Raw genomic sequence first — 22981 nt, 5'->3', positions numbered from 1 at the left:
AGATGAGAGCCTCCTCTGCGTTGGACAAATTAGGACGAGAAGGACTTGGTTTCACTTTTTTGGTGTATCTAAATTTTTTGGAGTTTTATAACCTATTCAATTTTAGTATAGGTAGGTAGGTAGGTAAAATGGTTGAAGTGCCGGTCTGGCACTCCTCAAGTAGCACTAAAGCGCCGTTTTGATACCATTATGAGACCTCCAACAGGCATATATCTACAGCCAACCAGAGCTGTTGATATAATGGAGCAGACAGATGGGAGCACTGTCTCAGACTGTCGAAGAAAGGAGCACCCAGTGACCTCAATCGTCTAGTTGCCAAACCCGGACATTGACAGAGAAAGTGCTCAACAGTCTCCTTCTCTGAAAGGTCCCCACAGCTTCTGCAATGAGGGTTAAATTTTTACCCTAGATTTTCCGCGTGTGTGCCGATCATCCAGTGACCGGTAAACACAGCTACGACTTAGGAAATTGAATCGCGAGGAATCCAAAGGATTTTCTGAGTCCTCCGTTTATCGTATTGGGCCCAAAGGGTTTTTGAAATAGCACATGAAGAAATGGAGCTCCATCATTTCTACGCTTTCCTGAGAAATAATTTGTGCAGTTCCCCTTTAACAACTGTCATTGGGATGCCGATGACCGGGTAGGAGGATTCTGTGTCCAATTCAGCCCCCCTTTCTGGCAAGCTCATCAGCAATTTCATTTCCCCTCTATGTTCCTATGTCCTGGAATCCAGATCAGAGAAATGTTACCTGCACACCCAAGAGATTTGATCTCCTCCTTACAGAAGTTTGCTAATTTCGTTCTGCACCATGGCGTTGCCAGAGCCTTAATCGCGGCCTGACTATCGGAGAAAATGTTAATATCTCCCTCGTTCCCGCGTTTCCTAAGCATTTTGCATGCCTGAAGGATCGCGAAGACTTCTGCTTGGAAAACACTAGAAGTATTCGGCAGTTTAAAGGAGATATATAAATTGGCTGATTTAGAGAAAATCTCTGCTCCGACTCTCGATTCCATCTTGGAACTGTCAGTGAATCCAGAGGTGCAAGCTTTGGTGTAGATTTTCCCCTCGATCCAATCCTGCCTATTTCAAAAGATTGCCTTACCACGACAGTCAGATTCTAGTTTGCGGATAGAGAGATTTGTTCGGAGAAGTTCGAAGAAATACGGTGTTAACTGCCCGAAAATGCTACCATGCCCCTTGAGAGATTGCCTCCAGAGGCCAATCTCCTTTAACCTGATTGCACTTTGAGCTGCGATGGAAATGACGGAAAAGTCGATGGGAAGTAAATGCAAAAGGGCATTCAGAGCAGCACTGGGGCAAGTTTTACATGCCCTTCCGAAGAGCGAATTTTAGTATAATGAAATGCAAGTTGGAGAATTCTACAAAATATTGTACAGTTGGTTTTTGATAATATTTTTCACTGACGGTAGTAGCCATTTTCTGCCATATAAAACGAACTCACTCTGTATATATGCAGAGTTTACTGCCAACCTCGTACACAATCATTTGTTTTTGTTCGTAGTCATCACGTGAAGTCGCGTTCCTCATGTGCGTAGTGGAAATTTTTTATTTATTTGCAACATGAGTAGAAAAATGGTTCACAATTGGCAAATTCGTGTAATTCTGAACCATAAATTTATTTGACAAGTTCGGGTTAACAACATTTGTGTAGGCGCCTACTCGTACAATAGAATGCCATTGTGTGATTTTGTTACTCATTTAGTTATTAAAAGTGGTTCGCTTTCACTGTCATGTGCATTGCAATTAACGCAAAGGGCATTAAACGATATTATACCAGGAAGCATTTTGATTAATTGAAGTGGGGTAATTTTCTAAATTCCGAACAAAATACTATAAGCGAAGCAAATACACAAGTAACTGTAGAGAAATAAGAGCCGAAATGTGAAATAAAGCAACTATATAGTAAGTGGTCGAATTACTCGTTGCTAGTAAAAAGGCATGTGACTAAGGCAGCGGCGGTGGCCGGAAAAATAGACAGCAAACTACCAACACCTATAGTATTTTGCAGCGGCAAAATACCGGACAAGGCCGTTAAATAGCTCATAAAAGGCGCCTAATCACGCTGACTTTCATGTGCTTTTCGTCACATGGATATACCTATACATACATATGTATGTGGTATGTACATACCTGTGTGCGTATGTATGTATGCATGAATTGTGAGTGAAAATACGATAAATAAGTCATAACGAATTCGCATAGATATGTAAGTAAATTTATTTACAAGTTCAATGCACTTTACAGTTGACACGCGAAAAACAGAAACAAAAGCAACGCATGCGGGACAGACATGCGGAAATATTCAAAGTAGCTGAAATCGCTCAAAGTACTCAATTGGTTGACACAACTGTCGCTAAAAAGTATTTTGCTTTATTTGTATTTACAATTTTTCATTTTTTTTTTATTTTTTTGGTTTATTTGCATTAACAATTTTTTATTTTTTCTTCGCTTTTTTATTTTATTTTTTTTTTGCTTTATTTGCATTTACAATTTTTTATATTTTTTTCGCTTTTTTTTGCTTTCTGCCAAAGTGTGTAGAATTTATGCATTTAAACAGTTCAGCGACGTAATTTATAAATTCAGGCAATGAAAGTAGAAAAACAAAAACCCTTCTCAATAAATAAAAATTTCAGGCCTCTTTGATATATCGTCAAATGATTAAAAGAACGATGTGTAGCAAAGTCATGAGCAAAATATTCTATAAAAAGCGACAAGCGATAATCACTGTACGAATTAGTAAAATTATATAATAATTACTATCACAAATACCCCGCAGTGAAAAGCTAAACTACTAAGCCACAGGTCGGGAGTAGTTATTTTATGGAGGAAGTCCTACTAGTTCGCGAGGGACTAGAATTGTACCAGATGTGAAATGATCAATAAGATCTGTGTGCAAGAATATTATCTTCTAGTTTTTTGATTTTCCTTTTTCACTCCACTCGGGAGCATAGGGCCTCGACAAGACTCAGTCTTGCGTTGGTTTCATTAATTCATTTGCTTTCTGACAGGGTAGGTGATTAGTATACCACTACCAGTCCTAAATACCCACCTGTCGTTGCTTAGGAACAACGCCTTCTTAGTGCTTTCGAACGCCATCTGTATTTCACATTTTTCTGGCAGAAGGATCGCACAGATGGTTGAGGACTTCGCTAAATTTGATGTGTCTGCGCTATTACCACGATTGCCCGCTTCCTTTTGCTGACACCACTGATGCAATGTGTAACTGTGTAATGTTTCTTTGTTTTAGCACCCACAATGCAAGTAATGCGCTGATTTTTGTGCGGGAGTAAGGATTGGAATGATGAGGTTGTTAGGGTTAAGGAATGATTTTTTTTTTTTGAATAGAAACTAGTAAAGTAGTTAAGCTAGGAAAAGTGCGAGAACCGTGCTTTACGTAGGATTCGAACCCACAACCTCTGGGATGGCAGGCTAGTGACTTACGCTAGACTACCGAGGCCGCTTCTATTACGAGTATAATACATTTTTTTTTTCGTTTTACTTAAAAGAGCAATAATTATATGTAAGTAGTTATTCCACTGTTTTTGTTTTGGAAGCAGGTTGAAATCGAAATGTCTGACTCATCTCAGAGGTGCTGTCACACCAGTGGTTGGTGGGGCACGCTCCTATTACTGGGACCACACAAGTATAACTTCTGGATGGAGCCGCGTTTATGTCTGAAGACACAACAGGTACCTTCGTCCAGGTTCCTCTCCTGCATTCATATTCATTTTTGTGGGTGAGGTAGGGTTCAAATGCCTTCGCACTTACAGCGACCGTCGTCAACTGCGTCGTGTGATGTAGCCACTAAAGCGATGCCTTCTGTCCTTTTTGTGAGACACCCTTCCCGGAACTGCTTTCTATTCACCCACGTCTGAGTCCACCATATTTCTAGCGAGCTTTCATGCTATAGGCTCGTCTTCTTGTGTCTCTATCTCTGCGGCGTCGTTTCGTTGTATTGTTTCGAGGTCAATATTTTTTTTTCGGTGTATTTCATAGTCCCAATTACTCGCACTGTTGTAGTTGTTGTTGTAGCAGCATAAACATTCCATGTACGCTGAGTAACTGCGAAAGGTGATAGTCGGTGTCTCCATGGTAGTCACTCCACTCGAAGATATAAAACGCGGATACCAGGCTCATCGGCTTTTTCCATAAAACCTTACTTTAATGTACAATTTTTTGTAAATAGTAGAGTTATAAGGTGCTTATATTATATGCTATAGGTGTGATATTATAACGGGTGTTTTTTTAGAGCATGGGAACTTAAAAGGAAAATACAAAACTGAAATTTTGTTGGAATGAATTTTTTTTATGTTAATATGATAAATAATTTCAAGGGATTTATTATTTAGATTCCATTCGAACACTCCAATTTCTGACTACTTTTTCTAATAAATTTGTTCGCATGGCGTCAATGGTGGCTTGAATATTGCAATAAATCAATTATTAAGTGCGCTGTATGCCAAGTTTCGCCATTTGGTGGGAACCAAATGTCGTCGATGTTTAATTGATTAGCGCGCGCCATTCACTCTAACGGCAGCTTTTTTCTCATTTCGAAAAAAGTAAGGACCGATAATGCCGATTGTGCTCTATGAACTTCGCGAACACGCGAACAGATTTATTTATTTTTTTCAATTTGGAAGCGTTGTTCTGGCGTTAAACGATTTATGATGACTTGACAAACCTTACTGAAGAGATATGTCAACACAGTTTACCATTCTTAGCTAAGTCAAAATCCTAGTTATCGATATCGCTTGTTCTCATGCAAATAAAAAAAACACCCTATACATAAAAAATGTTTGCTGCTTTTTTAAATAAACCTAGAGACAATCACCCAAATTTTAGCTGGGAATTCGTTCTTAACCCGAAAAGTTAGAAGAAAAACGCAGATGTAAAATCTTAGCAACGAGAAACAACTAGCGGGTTTTGATAATAAAGATTTTATTAGCGAAAATTAGCTGCTGTTAAACGCTACTGTTCAGGAAATAGAAAAATAAGTAGCCTACTAACTATATTTATCGTTTTTCACGCGCTCTTAAATTCGTGGTGCGCATTTTACTGCTGTTCGTTCCACAACGTTCGATATCCCCACAAACAGCCCACAAAACATTTCCCTACTCAAAAACAGAGGTTAATTCAAAACACATTGGACCGTAGCTGTCCTTCCATGTGCCACAAAGCTAAATTGAATAATATGGCAAATGTTAGTTGTAAATAAATTGTAAAAATTATTGTTATTCCTTGAAATATATAATTTTTTTATATTTTTTGCAAAAAACTGCCACTGTCGCATATCGCTCTAGATCCCCCTTTTGAAATAAACATCGAGCTGCATGTTTGAGAAGAAGAAAGAAATTAATTTTTCTTGCCAATATCTGTTCATTTTTTTTGAGAACACTAATTATAATTTATTGCATTTTGCTTCCTTAGAAACCCATCGTAAATAATGCTAGTTTACAAATTACGTTAAAGTTTTGCATATCATTAACACTCGTAAAAAATATGAATTTTATGCGCTCAGCACACCTGTGCCATCCATACCTGCGGGGAAAACGTGAACTAAAGCAATCAATTTCTGGTTTAGAACTACAACTACAACGACAATTATGAGACATTTTGCCGTTTATATTGCGAGTAAAAAATGTAAGCTCGGGAATGGATAGATCGAATTTGACAGAATCTTCACTGATAAGTAGACGCATTTTCTCAGTAAGTTACTTACTATTTTCTACGTTCAAATTATTACTCTTTAGAGAACGTCGTTGTCGGAATTTAAAAAAAAATCGCAGTTTTGGGCCCATTCGTAGTATATTCAAAATATGAGTGAAAGCAAGTGCTTTTACAATGATTCCCGGACTAGGCGGTGCTAGGATCAAATTGTTTTCCAAAAGCGTATTATAGGTATATCTGGCCCGTTTTTTTTGAGATACCGAATACAGGTTTTTTAGAATAAACTTTCTACGATTTTAGACAGATACTACCAATTGTTGGAAGAGGATTTAGGAGGCATATTAAAGCATCACTTTTTGTAGAAGTGGAGTGTATGGGGGTTCTGCTAAAATTTCGGGTAGACACGTGTTTTGAGAAAGTAATGAAGTGCAATAATTAACCCCTTGGGCACGGATTTTTTGAGAAAATATTTTCTGGTGCTTGGAGTAGTAAGTAAAAGCAGTAAATTTGACGTAAAAATTAATTTATTTCTTAAGTATTAGTGACATGGGTAATATTAAGATGATTCCAGGTAAATAAAAAAAATGACTCCAGGTAAAAAAAAAACAATAAATTAATATTGTAAAAGCAAAGCACATCATCCGCTCTGTCATGTATGAGAAACACACAGAAGTAATTGAGACACCGACCGAACAAGTTGTCCCGCGGATTCCAATATTTACACATACACTACATACATATGTATACCAGAATTATACAGTTTCACTTTTAATAAATATCATACGTTAAATACATAACACTGGCGACGAGGATGGGATGTGTACAATAGTATAATACATAATATAATATAATAAAAACAACATACACATATACTATATGTACATACGTATTGCGCGTAAGTCACTCGAAAGGTGAAACAAAGCATAACGACAAAACCTACCGACGCACAACAACAAGGACATATTGAATGTGCAGGAACCGTTTGCAAATACAAAAATGCACTGACATTCACACAACCTTGTGTTAAGTCGCCTTATTCGCAAAGAATATTTTGAAGTCATAAAAATTGGATCAGAAAAAGTCGCAAGTCAGCTCTCGTTGAGAGCACATGGATCGTAACGGCAAACAAATAAAAGGTAGCGGTGATTCGCATTCCTCAACTGATAGCAGCACATTCACTGTGAAGACGGAACGAGTATTTTTGCAAGAGGTCAAACGAGTCAACATGGCTGGAGTTGGGAATTTGGAACCATTTGATTTAAATCATCCAAATAAATGGGCAACGTATATGGCGCGTTTCGATTTGTTCCTTCTGGCCAATGATGTACAAGAGGAAGGTCGTCAAAAGGCAGCATTCCTCACATTGGCCGGGGCGCCACTCTACGACCTCTTGGCGTCATTGGCGTCACCAAAGCAGGTTAGTAATCTGAATCTTCCCGATATCAAAACGATTCTAACCAACCATTTTTCACCACGTCCATCCGAAATTGCGGCCTATTATCATTTTCACAAACGTGATCAATATCCGGACGAGTCTGTCAGTAATTACATCGCAGCATTGCGCACATTGGCAGTGGACTGCAACTTCGGTACGGCGCTCGACCGCATGCTTCGCGACCGTTTTGTGTGTGGCATGAAGGACGAAGGACTGCAGAAAAGCTTACTGGCGGAAAAGGATCTAACAGTGCAAAGGGTTATCGAACGTGCACTTTCGAATGAGGCAGCAGCCATCAGTGCTATGGCTATGAAGCACCCCAGCGAACCAGTTAATGTTGTCAACGACAATCGTTTTCGTACACGAACAAAAAACGCCGTCAACAGAAACCAGCAGCTGTCATGCAATGGTTGTGGTGGATCACACCCTCGTAAGCAGTGTCCATAACGTGAATCACTTTGCAACGCATGCGGAGTGAAGGGGCATCTGCAGCGAGCCTGCCGCAGCGCGTCAAATGTCAATTCACACAGAGCGTCTTTATCCAACTCAACAAATGCTCGTTCAGGTTCAATGCGGAAAAAATCATCTCGTCGAGAGAATGTCAATCAGATCACGCCCTTGGTCAATCAGAAGAAGTCGATCTCAGTTACGATTAATGGCAGCATATGTATTTTTGAAGTGGATTCTGGGTCGCCTGTGACCATCATGACGGAATCTACGTTCAATAGCGTCTGGTCCAACAGAAGGCCAGATCTTTCCAAGTGTGATTTGGATCTTAGCGATTACCAACGCAACCACATCCCAGTCAAGGGGATCATCGATGTGTCAATTTATTACAACCGCCGTAAAATTGACAACTTGCCGCTAATCATCGCAAACAGTGGTGGCTCTAATCTTGTTGGTTGTAACTGGTTCGATGCACTGGGCATACGTATAGAAGGAGTTTTTGCCGTCAACAGTGGTCTCAGCATCAAAGCCATTCTGATGAAATACGATCATTTATTCTCAACAGATCTTGGTCGCTACACAGGACCACCAGTGTCTTTACAAATCGATTCGGCGGTGCCGCCCGTGAGACTGCCTCCACGCCGTATACCCTTCGCCATTAAGGGCCTCGTGGAAGAAGAAATCGATCGCTTATGTTGTCAAGGTATTTTGGAGCCTGTGGAATACTCCGATTGGGCAACGCCAATAGTGCCCGTGGTAAAGAAAGATGGTTCCATCCGTATATGCGGTGACTACAAATCGACGCTGAATAAGGCAATTAAGCCACACTGTCATCAAATTCCAGCCGTTAGCACGCTTTTGGCTTCGATTGAAGGTGGATCGATTTATGCAAAAATTGATTTGGCACAGGCATACCAACAGCTCGTGGTTGATGAGCGTTCGTCACTCCTGCAAACCGTGTCAACGCATAAAGGCGCATTCAAGGTAACCAGGCTGCAGTTTGGCATCTCATCAGCACCCGGTATATTCCAAAGCTGCATCGAAAACGTTTTGCAAAACATTCCTGGCGTCTTGCCGTACTTTGATGACATCGTGGTCATGGGTAAATCGGAAGATTAGCTCGCAAACAGACTGGAACAAATATTTATACGTTTCGACAAGGCCGGACTACGTTTGCGCAAAGACAAGTGCCAATTTAGTGTGCCATCTATCGAATTTTTGGGGTTTAAACTGGACAATCTCGGTATACGACCCTCACATGACAAGATCAAGGCCATTCATGAAGCACCATCGCCAAAGGACAAGAAGCAACTCCAAGCGTTTCTGGGCTTACTCAACTTTTATCACGCCTTTTTACCCAACAAAGCAACAATCGCTGAGCCGCTTCACCGCTTGCTCGACAAAAGTGCTCGATGGACTTGGAAAGAGCAACACGAAACAGCTTTCAATACGCTTAAAAGGCTGATCGCATCAGATAATGTGCTTATCCATTACAATGAGAACTTGCCGTTAGTGCTCACTTGTGACGCATCGCCGTACGGACTTGGAGCAGTTCTCAGCCACAGGTTAGCAGACGGGTCGGAGAAACCCATTGCATTCTACTCAAAGACGCTGTCGAAGGCAGAACGAAATTACGCACAGATAGATAGGGAAGCAGTCGCCCTCGTCTCTGGAGTGAAGAAATTCCACAACTACTTAATATATATGGCAGATTCTTTACGCTTGTCACCGATCACCGTCCACTCTTGGGAATTTTCACCACAACAAAACCGGTCCCCAACGTAATTTCGAACACAATGCTTCGTCGATCAATTTTTCTCAGCGCGTACAACTTCAATTTGGTACACCGCGCTGGTCTTAGAATGGGCAATGCAGACTTTTTGAGCCGTTGTCCAATGCTGTCTGAAGCAGAGTCTACGACGACCGAAGACATTCTCATGGTAGAAATATCGGCAAAACCAGTTGTCAGCGCGCAGCTGATTGCCTCTCAAACTTCTAAGGATCCGGAGCTCTCCAAAGTTTTCAACTGGGTGTTAAGGGGGTGGCCCAGCAAAATCAACCGCTCCGATAAGCTGTATCAATACTTTTGCCGTCGAACTGAACTCAGTGCAAATAGAGGATGTCTAGTTTGGGGAAACCGCGCTGTAATCCCGTCTACACTTCGAGGGTCTATTTTGAAAACTCTTCATGCACCACATCCTGGCATCGTCAAAATGAAGGCCGTTGCTCGAAGTTATGTTTGGTGGCCGAACATCGATGCGGAAATCGAACTCGTTGTGAAGAAATGCAGTTCATGTCAACAAAATCGCAACGATCAACCCCAAACAACAACGCACCACTGGGAATCTGCAAAACGTCCATGGTCCCGCCTGCATGTGGATTTCGCAGGTCCTTTTCGAGGCAAATTATTCTTCATACTCATCGACTCCTACTCTAAGTGGCTTGAAGTGGCCGTCGTTAATTCAACTTCTTCAGCGGCCGCTATTAAGGTGTTACGCCAAATATTCGCCACGCATGGGCTACCTGATGAGCTCATGTCAGACAACGGAACAGCTTTCACATCTGAGGAGTTTAAGGACTTTATGAAGAACAATCTAATTCGACATATCCGTTCTGCACCGTTCCATCCTTCTACAAACGGGCAGGCGGAGCGCATGGTTCAAAGTACCAAAAATTATTTGAAGAAAGCAGAGCCTGGCATAAACATCGATCTCAGCCTGGCTAGATACTTGTTCAACCAACACACCACCCCGCACTCAACAACGAACCGCTCGCCTGCAGAACTACTGTTCAATCGTGAACTGAAAACTTATTTCGACAAAATTCAACCTCACGAAATAGGTTACGGTAAGGTCACCGACCCTGTCAGTACTAAACCTTTTATTTCAGGCAGTCCAGTATGGGTTCGTAATCATTCGACGGGCCCGAGATGGATCGAGGGCCTGGTGGAAAATCAGACTGGGCCTATATCTTATGAGGCTCGGTTGAACGACTCTAGGGTCATCAAACGACATCAGGACCAGCTTCGTAGTCGGGTGGCATCAGAAGATTCCGACTGCGAAATACTGTCAACCGAAGACGTCGAAGCCAGCACAATCCAATCATCTGAGGAAGTTGATTCAAGTACTTCTGGTCACGTCGTGGAGACTCAATCGCCAGGGCCATCAACGAATCTACAGCCTGTCGCCTCGTCATCGCCAACACCGGAAGAACCGCGCAGATCGAAGCGCGACCGACAGGCCCCACAATTCTACTCCGCCTCTGGGTGTTAAGGGGTGTCATGTATGAGAAACACACAGAAGTAATTGAGACACCGACCGAACAAGTTGTCCCGCGGATTCCAATATTTACACATACACTACATACATATGTATACCAGAATTATACAGTTTCACTTTTAATAAATATCATACGTTAAATACATAACACGCTCCTAAGGCCAATAAGTGCATGAAGTGTCCCACACGTAAACTCTACGCAAGGGGTTAAGAAATAAGACCTTCAAATTGTTTGGTCTCTCCTTTTGTAAAATCTAGAACTTTATAATTCATTGAACTTAGCACTGGTGCGGAACTAGCGAAAGAGGTATGATATACACAGCCTGCGAAAAAAAAAAATATAGCAGCTCAATGGTTTGAAAACTTCACTATTTTGTAATTTAATTTTTTATTTTGTAATTTAATTTAATTTTTTTAGAAAAATATGTTTCATCCTATTGAAAGATCAAATATGTCCATTCAAGTTTCAAGCCTCGTATTAGATTAAAAAATTTTTTATTAAAATTTCAAAACATTTGTTTTTTTAATTTTCAAACACAATTAAAAAAATATTTGGATAGCAGTTTTATGGTACACTAAGAGCTTAAAATTCTGGTTGATTTTTGAAATTTTTTTCGCTAATGGCGTTGCCTATTTTCTCCATATACTTTGTGGATAACACAAAATTTGTTTTTATATGGAGATGAGAAAAGATGAAGATGTGAAGAATATCAAACACATCCAAGGTTTAAGCTTTGTATACGATTTATGAAAGAACAAGAATTTTTCATCAAAATTTCAAAACAATTTGTGTTCTTTTAGTTTGGATACGCAGTTTTATAGTCCACTAAGTGGCTCAATATATTTTTTTAATTTTTGTCATTTTTTCGCTGTGTTGCCTATTTTCTCCATGTTCTTCGAGGATAACACCGAATGTGTTGCTTTATGCAGAAAATGCGCATCACCGTCAAGGGAAAAAATTATAAAAAATCACTAAGTGTCTTAACATTTTTGCTAATTTTTGGCATTTTTTTCGCTGTGTTGCCTATTTTCTCCATATTCTTTGTGGATAACACAAAATGATGTGTTGCTTTATGGAGAAAATGCGCATCACCGTCAAGGGAAAAAATTATAAAAAATCACTAAGTGTCTTAACATTTTTGCTAATTTTTGTCATTTTTTTCGCTCCATATTCTTTGTGGATAACACAAAATGATGTGTTGCTTTATGGAGAAAATGCGCAACACCGTCGAGGGAAAAGATTATAAAAAATCACTAAGTTGCTTAATATTTTTTTTAATTTTTCGCATTTTTTTCGCTGTGTTGCCTATTTTCTCCACATTCTTCCAGGATAACACCGAATGTCTTGCTTTATGCAGAAAATGCGCAACACCGTCAAAAGAAAAAATTATAAAAAATCACTAAGTGTCTTAACATTTTTGCTAATTTTTGGTATTTTTTCGCTGTGTTGCCTATTTTGTTATTATTCTTTGTAGATAACACAAAATATGTTGCTTTATGGAGAAAATGCGCAACACCGTCAAGGAAAAAAATTATAAAAAATCACTAAGAGGCTAAATATTTTTGTTAATTTTTTTATTTCTCCATATTCTTTGGGGACAACACAAAATGTGTTGCTTTATGGAGAAAAAGCGCAACACTGTCAAGGGCAAAAATTATAAAAAATCACTAAGACGCTCAATATTTTTGTTAATTTTTGCCATTTTTGCAGTGTTGCCTATTTTCTCCATATTCTTTGTGGACAACAAAAAATGTGTTGCTTTAGGAAGAAAATACGCACGTCACGGGAGTATTCGCCAGCTGAAATCTGCGCGATAATTTCCCACATATTCACACACTCGTCAAATCTGTCGTTGTTCAGACGGCAACGAGGCGACATTGTGCTAATTTGTTTCGTAAACAAACCGTTTCATAACCCCAGCTACACCAGCCTAACCACTAATGCGGTTAAATTCGCAGAGAGCCGGCTAACGATCTCATATTGGCCACATGATAAACATCTTTTCATCATGACGGCAGCTGATTTCTGCCCGCTCATTTCGCCCGCTAGCGCAATCGGTCGTTGTTCAGACGACAATGGAGTAGGATGAGGGTAGACTACGTTGATTTTTTCGTATATCAGCAACACAATCTCAGTTTTTCTTTGCAAACACATCCCCTGTTTCGTCAGCCTATCAGCTGATACTGTCAAATTCGCTGAGAGCCGGCTTGCGGCTTGCGGCTGATATTGGCCAGACCTCTGAAATCTTTTCGCCTAGCGTACTAGTGTGGTTCCCTGCAGGGTCAGTACAGATGGACATACATACATACATACATACATACATACATACATACTTGTACATACATATACATATGTATGCAGTTAATCAAGCAGCAAACTATCAATTCGTGTAGAAAAATATTTCAGAATGAGTGACGTCATTATGTCTCCATTATTCAACCAATTTTTCGAGGTATTTTATTAATGCAGTATTCTTATAAATATTCACGTTTTTCCCCATTTTTTGCGATAAACCGGTCGCGGTTTCTTTATGAGTATAATTTGCGTATTTCGAATTTTTTTTTTCTGAATTCTATTGCAACCACAACTGAAAAAAACTGAGTTTTATAAAGCGCTCAAGAATTTTTTTAGCTGTTTTTCATGCGAACTTTTTAGGTTTGCAACTTTTTTTGCGAAGTAAATGTGTAAATAAAAATTTTGGCTTTGATTTGTTACTTGATTTGTTTCAAGTGCAATAAAAAGTTTGTGATTTGCTTCGTTTTTGTGGTGTACGATTTTTTTTTAACTTAATTGATTATTTTTCAATTTCGCGCGTTTTTGTATGTGGAGAGAAAATTGCTGTTAAAAGTAAAAATTTGTATTGCTAATTTGTATTAAATATGTATGTAGGTATATATGTATGTCTAACTGTATGTTTTGACACTCCCGCTGCTTTGCTTTGTCACATTCACGCATTTCATCATTTAATTTATTTGTATATTCATGAACAAATTATATTTTCTGGATTTGACTTTTTGATGAGTTTCGGGCTACTTTTTTGTACGTGGTTATGATTTGTGTTGGTGCTTAAGAAGTTGAACAACATTCTTTTGATGACAAAAACGATTTTTTTTTATATTTTTGCTAAGAATATTCATGCAAAGTTAATACTGCGTTTTGGCTACTGGCGCTTCATGTGGTATTTTTTTTTAGTAAATTTTTTTTTTTAATTTAGCGCCCTTACCCAACCAGTTGTCCTTAAATGGCATTCACCGCAAAACGGCTGAATGAACGCTGCTTAAAAATTCTTATAAATTTTATTTAAATGTACGATTTCAGTCGCACATTACCCGCAATAAATTGAAAAGCAGGATGAAAACAGCATACGCCAATACAAACTGCTGGCTCGCTGATCTGGCCAGCACTCCAGTTAGCTTTAACGCCTTTGCAAATCTGTGGGCGGCAACAGGTGGGCCGTTGGGGAATAAGTGGGCGCCAAGAGGCGTCAATTTGATTTCTTTATTAACGCCATGGGACAATACACACACATACACATGCATGTTTGAGTGTGTGTACGCGACTCTGTATGAACGTTAACTGCTGTCAAGGTGATTCCGCTGGCTGTTTTTATCAAAATAACTGCGGACATAATCATACGTGGGCACATATGTACATACATACAGGCACACATTTGTACAAATAGAAATGTACGTACATATGTGCATTTTAAAGTACCATCTGAAGTATGCGTGCATGTGTGTATGTGCGTGTGTATATACACACATATTTGCAATGCTGGCGCCACAGCTAGCAAAACAAGTCGCAGCAAATAATTACAAAGAAAAATAATATTTAAAAACAAAACAATGATAACACCAACCTTTGTACACATTGACATACACACGCACACAAGTACAATCGTACATACGCAAGTCATATGTGCCATTATCAAACAGTTGTACAGCATTAAATAAAAAATGTTTATTATCGCATGACGTCACAAACTGCGGGCGTTCGTACAATAGCTTCAAAATATGAAATATTTGACAAGCAACTCAAGTAAAATTATTTGCCATGTTAAAATAGAATTGTCTGAGAATTTCAAATTTACAGTTATGTACATACATATGTACATACAGTTGCGGTCAAAACTATAACACCCAGAAATAAAAATTGTAAGCAATTATTTTTTTTTTGGTATATTTCGTTTTAATAAAACAGCACGGTAATGGTTGTACGGGTTAGGCTAATGCCTTTATGCACTGCGACCAGATCGAACTAATGTGCACCCCTAATTACTTAATTATAATTATTTAGTATACCGAGGAATCGAACGAGCTTCTTAGGAGGGAGCAATTGTAGGTCTTCCTCCCCTAGTAGGTACGAGCTCAGGCTTCTGTGTCTCCTGTGGCCTAATGCCTGACAGTTAGTGATTAAGTGTTCCATAGACTCCAATTAATCACAGCAGTACCTACATGAGCTTGTACTAGACTTCTGTGTTAAAGTGTTTCTTACTGGCAAAGTGGCCTGTAAGTACTCCACAGAGTAATCTGTGTCCCTTTTTATCTAAGATTAGAGCAGATTTTGCTTGTTGCCATTGAAGTTCGAAAACTTGTTGGAGTGATTAAGTCCGCTTGTGCCATTCCAGTGTTCCTTGATTTCAGTTTGGCTCCATTTTTTGGTTTTATATTTTTTTTGTGAAAACTGAAAAAAGGAGGTTAGTCCAATAAATAGCCCTTCTTCCCCTTTTTGGCATAAGAGTCTGCCTTCTTGTTTCCTTCGGTCCCTCATGTCCTGATACCCAAATCAGGAAACCTGATTATGAGTGGCCAGTGTTTTGAGTGCATTGTTACACTCTATTAGGACTTTTTACTTGAATGTGAAGCTATTCAAGGCTTTGAGAGACGATTGGCTGTCCGAAAGTATTTTAATTTTTACTTTCTCGAATCCTCTTCTGGATATGATTTCCACTATTTCCATTATCGCGAAGAGCTCCGCAGGGAAAGTTGTTAGTGTTAGTGTTAGGGATTTGTGTGCTCTGGGCCTCACTTTTCCTGCTCCTACTCCTTGGAGCGTTTTGGAACTATCTGTGTGCCATTTTTATGAGTCATCGTTCATCCATGTTGGGTGGAGCGTTAATACTTACCAATAGCTGGGACCAATTTTTTTTATTTGAGGAGTTCAACCCAAAATAGTGCGTAGTAGTCCAAAATTCAATGGGCAAAACTAAATCATCCCCTATTTGTGCAAACAAATACGTTCTTATGCTAACATTTTGTAGAAAATCGCTTAGTTTGGTTGACTGCAGCTTATATTTTGGTATTGAAGGTATTAAGGGACTCCCGGTGGTCTACAGCACGAAAATTTTGGGTATTTTCAGGAATTTTTTTTTACAATAAAAATATGAAAAACGATATTTAAATTTTTTAGGCTCTTTATTTAACTTCTTTTACATACAAAAATGATGTTCTTTTTTAATTTTAATAATTTAAAAAATGGCTCTGATTTTGACCCTCTCGAAAACTTGGACCTGGTCGGTGTAGTCCATTTTGGCTCTTCTATTTATCTGAAACACAAAAGCCTAAAAACTTACTAATCAGTATGACTGTAGCTATGTACCGTACTAGAATAAAAAAAAATAAAAATTTGACGAAATGGCGCGGTTTTGAATTTGATACTCTAAAAATCGGATTTTTTTTCAGTTTTTTAATAAAAAAAATACGAAATAATATTATGACTCTATTACGGGCTATAGCCATTGATGTTGTGAACTTATATTAAAACAACATATACAAATTTCAGACGATTTGGTTAAATAACTTTTTTTTGTATTTTGATAACACCAGACCGAAAAAAGTCGTTTCGAGATAAATGAGTTTAAAGTTTGAGGTACAGAAGCGTGTGCACCGCTCTCTATCTAGTTAATGGGCTGTAGAAGCTATAATATTGAAAATTTCCGCATGAAAATTTCACAGTATATTCTCAAGGTACTATACTTTCGAAATATCGAAAAAACAGAAAATCGATTTTTTGAAATTTCTAGACCACCGGTTCTCCTTAAGTTATCTTGTGATATGCCTTCCCATGCTCCTTTTACAGCTTCAAACAGTTCGTCCTTTGAGCTACAGTTTTCCCTATCAATTTATATATTAACAATATCTCATAAGTTCTCAAGAGAGTTGAAGTCAGCTAGCTGAGCTGTTCACTTTAAAACTCTATACCATTACGTTACAACCAAGTTTTACAATGGTCAACCGTGTGTTTAGTATCGTTGTCCTGTTGGAACCTCTATCTTGATGGCATCTCCTCTTCAGCTTTTGGTAGCAACACGTTTTGTAAAATGTTGGTGTACATGAATCTGTCCTTCTTCTTTTTCCTCTTTGATAGCGTAACGCGAGGTGCGTCAAAGCTTCCTTCAAAATGCTCCTCCAAAGTAGTCTATCTTGAGCTGTTGCTTCGTAGTTACGTATTCCCTACTTCTTAAGATCGTATTCCTCTGCGTTTATCCAACGGTTTCTCGTTGCTCGGTCTGCCTTTGGCCTTCACGCCCATTAGCTTTCCTCAGTAGGCTTTCTTCACGGTACAGCCAGCAGTCATACATAACCTAACCATCTTATGCGCTGCGCCTTAAGAAAACATACAGCTGTCTTGTTCTGAGTTACATAGATCGTTCAGTTCAGAGTTAAATCGACCTTTGTAGTTGCCATCTTCCATTCTTATTGAGCCAAAGATCTTTCTTAAAATGTTTCTTTCTCTGCACGCAGTCATCAACCTTAAGAGTTCATACCTCACAACCTTACATTGGGATTGGTTGAATAAAGGTCTTGTACATAGTTAACTTTGTAGCTTTAGGCAAAAATCGGGACTTGAAAAAGTTAAAATGGGTGTAATAGGCTTTGTCGGTGGCGTTGATGGTCCTTAATTCCTATTATTCGATGAATTGGTCCGATCCTTTGTCGAGAAAAATATCCCCCTACCATTGTGTTGCAACCACTGCATTTGGTAGTTGCAATGCAATTATTGGGGTTGAGTCTATGCCCATTCACTCCTCTCACATGTCTGACACCATCGGAATCCACTTCGATTCATTCAAAAATCTGTAATACCATTTTTGGCCGTTCAATCAAAGAGAGGTTTCGCAAATTCTAGTCTGATCCTTCTATTGTTTGTTGAAATGAATGACTTCTTAGCCGGCCACTGAACAACCCTTCTTTAACCGCTCGCCTTCTAATTGCTCGTTCACTAACTGACAAACATAAACTTTTTTCAGTTTGGTTAGAAAAAAACTGCTGGATTCTTTTGAATGTGTCTTTTTATTCAAAGGTCATTCTACCGGTTATATCATTACCACTTTGTTGCTATTTTCTTATTAACCACAATACGACTGAGCTGTTGATCGAATATTTGCCCTAATTTTGTGTCGTTTAATCATTGATGATCTCATTGTTTTGAAAAAATCAGCAATGCACTAGGGAGATGGTATAGTTTTGGTCAATACTCTATATACATAAGTACAGTCTGTCTTATAAGAGCGTAGTCATTGATATGTAAGTGAAAATTATTTTATTGATACTAAAGTTCTCATATGAATGCAATAATAGCGTCAAAGTCCAAACTACATCAACAACGTTTATGGATTGCCATCTTCGTGGCATGTTTTCTCTATGACTTTTAACCCCAAATATCTCAAATGTTTCGATTCTGTTATTACAAGTTGTATTGCCCGCTTTGCGAAATTTCATCTTGATTTGTGCAAAAAAAAAAAATCAAAAATGTTTCAATTGAATTGCCAGCGTATGCTTGTGACATCAATTCAAGTTACGCCGATATTTCCAGTTACGCGTTCGCACAAACAAATTTCTTTATCAAAAGATATGTCTTATCCGCACATAAAACCATTGCCCAATGGAGGCCACGCTGGTATGTAGAGTTTGGGTAGGTGTTGTCTCGTGCTTCCTGGGAGTGTGAAAGTATTGTCATGTGCCTTAGGTTAGGTTTGGTTCGACTTGGTTGATCCTCTAGATCGCACATAGACCATAGTGATACCAAGTGTTAGTATGGAGAGTTTATTTTATAATTTTTCTTTAATACACAGTTTGGGTAATTTAAGTAGGCTGCTAATTTTTTGATCTGCCACACTTTCTAATGCTGAAAGTGATGCAGAATCTAAGCAGTTTATTCGTGTTTTGTTAAGTGCAGGGCAGTGGCAGAGTAGGTGTGCCACAGATCCTCTCGCGTTGACTTCGATGCGTATTGTGCATACATCGTTTTGCACTAAATCCAGTTTGGACGCATACGATGAAGTTAGACAATGGCCCGTCCGTATCCTCACCACAAGTTTACACTCTTTCCTATCAAGAGATGAAATATAGTTTGTAGACCTGATGTTGTGATTGCGTAGCATGATTTTCGCGATTCTGCATGAGCTGGTTCTTTCCCACCTAGAAATCGCTTCTTGAATCATTGCTGCATCTATAACTAGTCGTTGTTTGCAGAGAGATGGTTGTATTCCGGGCGTGCTATCTACTGGAAAATTAGAGCCTGCTTTGACGACGGAGTTCGACGGAGTGTTCTCTATGGCTAAGTCTGCTGCTCTCGTTGCCGTATAGATCTCAGCTTGGAAAACCCTGCAGTAGTCGAATAATTTGTATGACTGTTTATATTCTAATTTCGATCAGAATACTGCGGTTCCAACACCCTTTTCCATTTTGAACCCGTCTGTGTATATGTTAAAAGTGTAGTGCGTTGAAAGTTGTCCCTTCCGCCATCCGTCCCATCCGTCCTATCCGTCCTTTTCTAATACCTTCTTAGGTTCGCTGTTGAATTAGCTTGAAGAACAACGAAGTCCGAGTTAGCGTTTAAACCTCTGCATATACAGGTACTTGTCCTGCTGTCAGTAGCCTAAGTATGCACTTCTTTGCAGAACTGCAAAGTGTGTCTTTAGTTTAAAGGATATTGATAGTACAAACTATAATTATGCCTAAAAATACGCTAAATAAATATAATTTTTATTTATATTATGTTTTCTTTCTTTACAGGTAAATTAGAAGCTAATACGAAATAAAGGAATTTAAGGTAATTCTTGTTTTGTTCTAGTCACGCACTAGACTTAGTGTTTAAAAATGAATGCGAGTATGCTAAAATTTTTCGGTTGCCCAATAAACTGATCTAGCGCACATTACAAGCTGGTAAAACTGGTTCAGTGGCGTAAATTGAAATCTTAACCCTTTACTACATGAACAAATAAAGCGCTGAAGAAAAAATTTGTTTCACGGCGGAAAGAGGTTTATTTAACTATCAAGAAGATTAAAGAAAAATTATAAAAAAAATTAATATTATATTTTGTTTGCTTCACGGCACCATAAGTGCTAGAGTACAGAAGATAGTTGAAAAGTGGAAAAATTATTATACGACGAGAAAGATGAGTATTGAAGGTAACGAAAAGGCAGATGAACTGGCAAGAAATGAACTGCCATGAATAACGCTCTTGCAGAATCGGTATTCACACCATTAGGTGCAGTCAAGAGTGCAAGTTCCCTAAAATACCTCCGAATCGCGGATTGTAGATGGAGAGACCAGACGAAATGCAAAATTAGCAGGACGTTATGGCTCACCTACAACTTCAAACAATCGTCAACATTGTTAAACATGAAACGACGGGGCGCCTGTAGACTGACGGCAGTCATAACTGGTTTTTGGTCTATCGGAGAACAAGCAGCCAAAATGGGTATCCCACACAATACATACTGTCACAGTTTCAAACAACCGGAGAAAAAGGAGACAATCTTCCACTTCCTCTGGAAGCGCAGATTGTTAACCCTGCACAAACCGCTTTTCGCGAGTCTCTAACGACTGTCTGGCTTAGATGTCAACAACCGCATAAGGTTCTCAAACCGCACAGACTGGATATAGTCATGCTGTAAATAACCGTTAAACAAGTTGGTAACGAGGATGTGGCAACAAAATGGTGCGGAAGGGCTAGTTGGATTCTGGATGAATCACCACTCTAACCAAGTGAGAATAAAGAGTTGAGTGAAACCAAGGCAGTCTTTAGTCGAAGTTATCCCAGTTTCACAGCATTGCATGTTAAGCCCCATCCCTTTTAGCACCGATAGTAGAGTCAGCTTATGCCCATATCCCAACGCTTTCATAACATATCGAGAAATAATATCAGGGAAAAAATGTCTAAAAAAACAATCTATTTGCCTAAAACGATATTTGTTGTTTTGATATTTAGATAGAACCACCTTTTTTTTAGTACTTTTGAATTTCTATCATTGATGCTTCTGTGAAACATTACCAAAATTGCCGATAACTCTTGAGAAAAAATTTTTTCGGGCGAACAAAAAAATACGTGTCTCATTATTTTGACCAGAGAGCAACATATTTGAGTTACATCGAAATCGAAGAACATGACCCGAATAGCCCGGTTGAATTGAAATGGAAAGCATCAATCATTTTTGAACAATTTTGTCTTTGAAATCAATAAAAACTAATTTCACACAAAAGAGTTATGGTGTTTTGAATAAGAAACACTTCATATCGTTCACCCTGTATAGTAGAGTAATCATAAATAATAGGCTGTTGAATACATCTTAAAGCGGGGTTTCGTCGAATCGCCTGGTCTTATTTGCCCTGTGCATTCTGATGTCGGCATGCAAATCGTTAGAGCTGAAAATATAGCCTGCTGTGAAAAGTTTTTAAATTACTCTTTTTGTCAACTCTTTAGGAACTTTTTAGCCAAAGTCTTCCCGTATGCTTTCAACCCATTAACAGCATCACTTTTATTGCTGTTTTTCCGCTTAAAACTGTATTTTAATACAGACTCAGTTGCCTACCACGGCAATCATTCCTATAATTTCTTTCGCTGAGATATAGAAATTCCAATGAAATCAGATTTTTCTTTTTTGAAAAAAGTAACAGATAACAATGATCCGAAAATCGATTGGCTATCGCTGGCTGACATATATCGGTCGACATTGGCGTCCCAGAAGTGATCAAGTGGCTGGAACATTTTCTACAAATTTATGTATTATTTATATGCGGCGCATGAGTTTCAAAGTTCAAAATTATTTACTCAAGAAGTGGAATAAGTTTAGAATAAATACAAATTTATTTATAGAAATAATAGTTACGTGTCTGCATAACTCTTTCTAGCTCAAATGGCCTATTTCATTCGCATTGTTGCTGTGGTTGCAGCAAAACAGCACATTTGGTAATAAAACAGTGAGCCACAGATTCGCTCCCACTGAGTTATGACTTCTGAGAAGCATGGTTTGTATTCGAAGGAAAATAATTGGATTCGTATTCATAAACCATCCACCTATAACACTAATGTGAAATTGTATAATTTATCCGCTTTCACGAAGAAAAGCTCTCTTGAATACAACGAAACACTCTAGTAGCAGTTCCAACATTGGCTTACCAAATGTCGCTGAGGGGTTGAAATGCAGGAAAAACTTTGCTTCTTAGCTGCAATGACTAGGCCTAAGCTTTATGTAGCAGCGGAGAATTCTGTTAAAGCATTCTCACACCGATATGCTTGCATAATGCGCAACAAACTTTCTCAATCGATAACTGCATTAGTCTTGACGATACAGTCAAAAGACGTCCACGGACCTTCCACAGCACTAAAGTGGAGTAGCAGAGTGGAATATGCTTGGATGCTATCTCCGCATGAAAGCCACAGCCTTTTTCGAGAAGCCTGTAGTATGGGGAGCTATCCTAATTTCAATCCCTTTTCAGCAAGAGTAGCCTGATATCAATAATCTTTTACGCCTTACCAAAAGCTCAGAATGGTTCACTATGGAAGGGGCGGCTCATAACATATCCATTTCGTGGTCTAAGTGGCATCGTTGTCTCTATATGCGATGCGTCTGCCACACCTAACCTAACCTAACCTAAAAGTAGCCTGCAAGTAGCAAAAGGCCAGGATGTTTGTCTAAAAAAGTAACTTGGCGTATGCTCTGCCTAGCCAGTAAACCAGACGCTCTGTCTTGTCTCCCATATGATAAGGGAGTATTAACTACCAGCTGCAGAGGTGGTCGAGAAATCCGTTACTATCAACGATCCTAAGAAATGTTAACCTACTTAAGGCAATAGGCATTTCTGAATCAAGCAAGCAAGCCCCGTGTAGTTCTTGTCTTCACAAG

General features: G+C 38.9%; 3 protein-coding genes across 3 annotated transcripts; all 3 read left to right on the top strand.

The window, feature by feature from the left end:
- Positions 1 to 6797: 6797 nt before the first annotated feature.
- LOC129236109 (uncharacterized) lies at positions 6798 to 7571 on the top strand. The gene has a single exon (XM_054870316.1). It carries the CDS (start codon positions 6798 to 6800, stop codon positions 7569 to 7571), a length of 774 nt encoding a protein of 257 aa, XP_054726291.1.
- A 123-nt stretch (positions 7572 to 7694) lies between these two features.
- LOC129236105 (uncharacterized protein K02A2.6-like) lies at positions 7695 to 8690 on the top strand. The gene has a single exon (XM_054870312.1). The coding sequence runs from the start codon at positions 7695 to 7697 to the stop codon at positions 8688 to 8690; it is 996 nt and encodes a 331-aa protein (XP_054726287.1).
- Positions 8691 to 9784: 1094 nt separating this feature from the next.
- On the top strand, positions 9785 to 10843 carry LOC129236102 (uncharacterized protein K02A2.6-like). The gene has a single exon (XM_054870308.1). It carries the CDS (start codon positions 9785 to 9787, stop codon positions 10841 to 10843), a length of 1059 nt encoding a protein of 352 aa, XP_054726283.1.
- The last annotated feature ends 12138 nt before the right edge of the window (positions 10844 to 22981 follow it).

The sequence above is a fragment of the Anastrepha obliqua genome, chromosome 1, assembly GCF_027943255.1.
Source record: "Anastrepha obliqua isolate idAnaObli1 chromosome 1, idAnaObli1_1.0, whole genome shotgun sequence".
NCBI lineage: Eukaryota > Metazoa > Arthropoda > Insecta > Diptera > Tephritidae > Anastrepha > Anastrepha obliqua.
The sequence above is the reverse complement of the archived record's forward strand: the minus strand, read 5'-3'. Positions and strand labels throughout refer to the sequence as shown.

Excerpts from the sequence above, each read along its gene's own strand:
- LOC129236105 (XM_054870312.1), top strand. The coding sequence starts at position 7,695 with ATGCGGAAAAAATCATCTCGTCGAGAGAATGTCAATCAGATCACGCCC.
- LOC129236109 (XM_054870316.1), top strand. The coding sequence starts at position 6,798 with ATGGATCGTAACGGCAAACAAATAAAAGGTAGCGGTGATTCGCATTCC.
- LOC129236102 (XM_054870308.1), top strand. The coding sequence starts at position 9,785 with ATGAAGGCCGTTGCTCGAAGTTATGTTTGGTGGCCGAACATCGATGCG.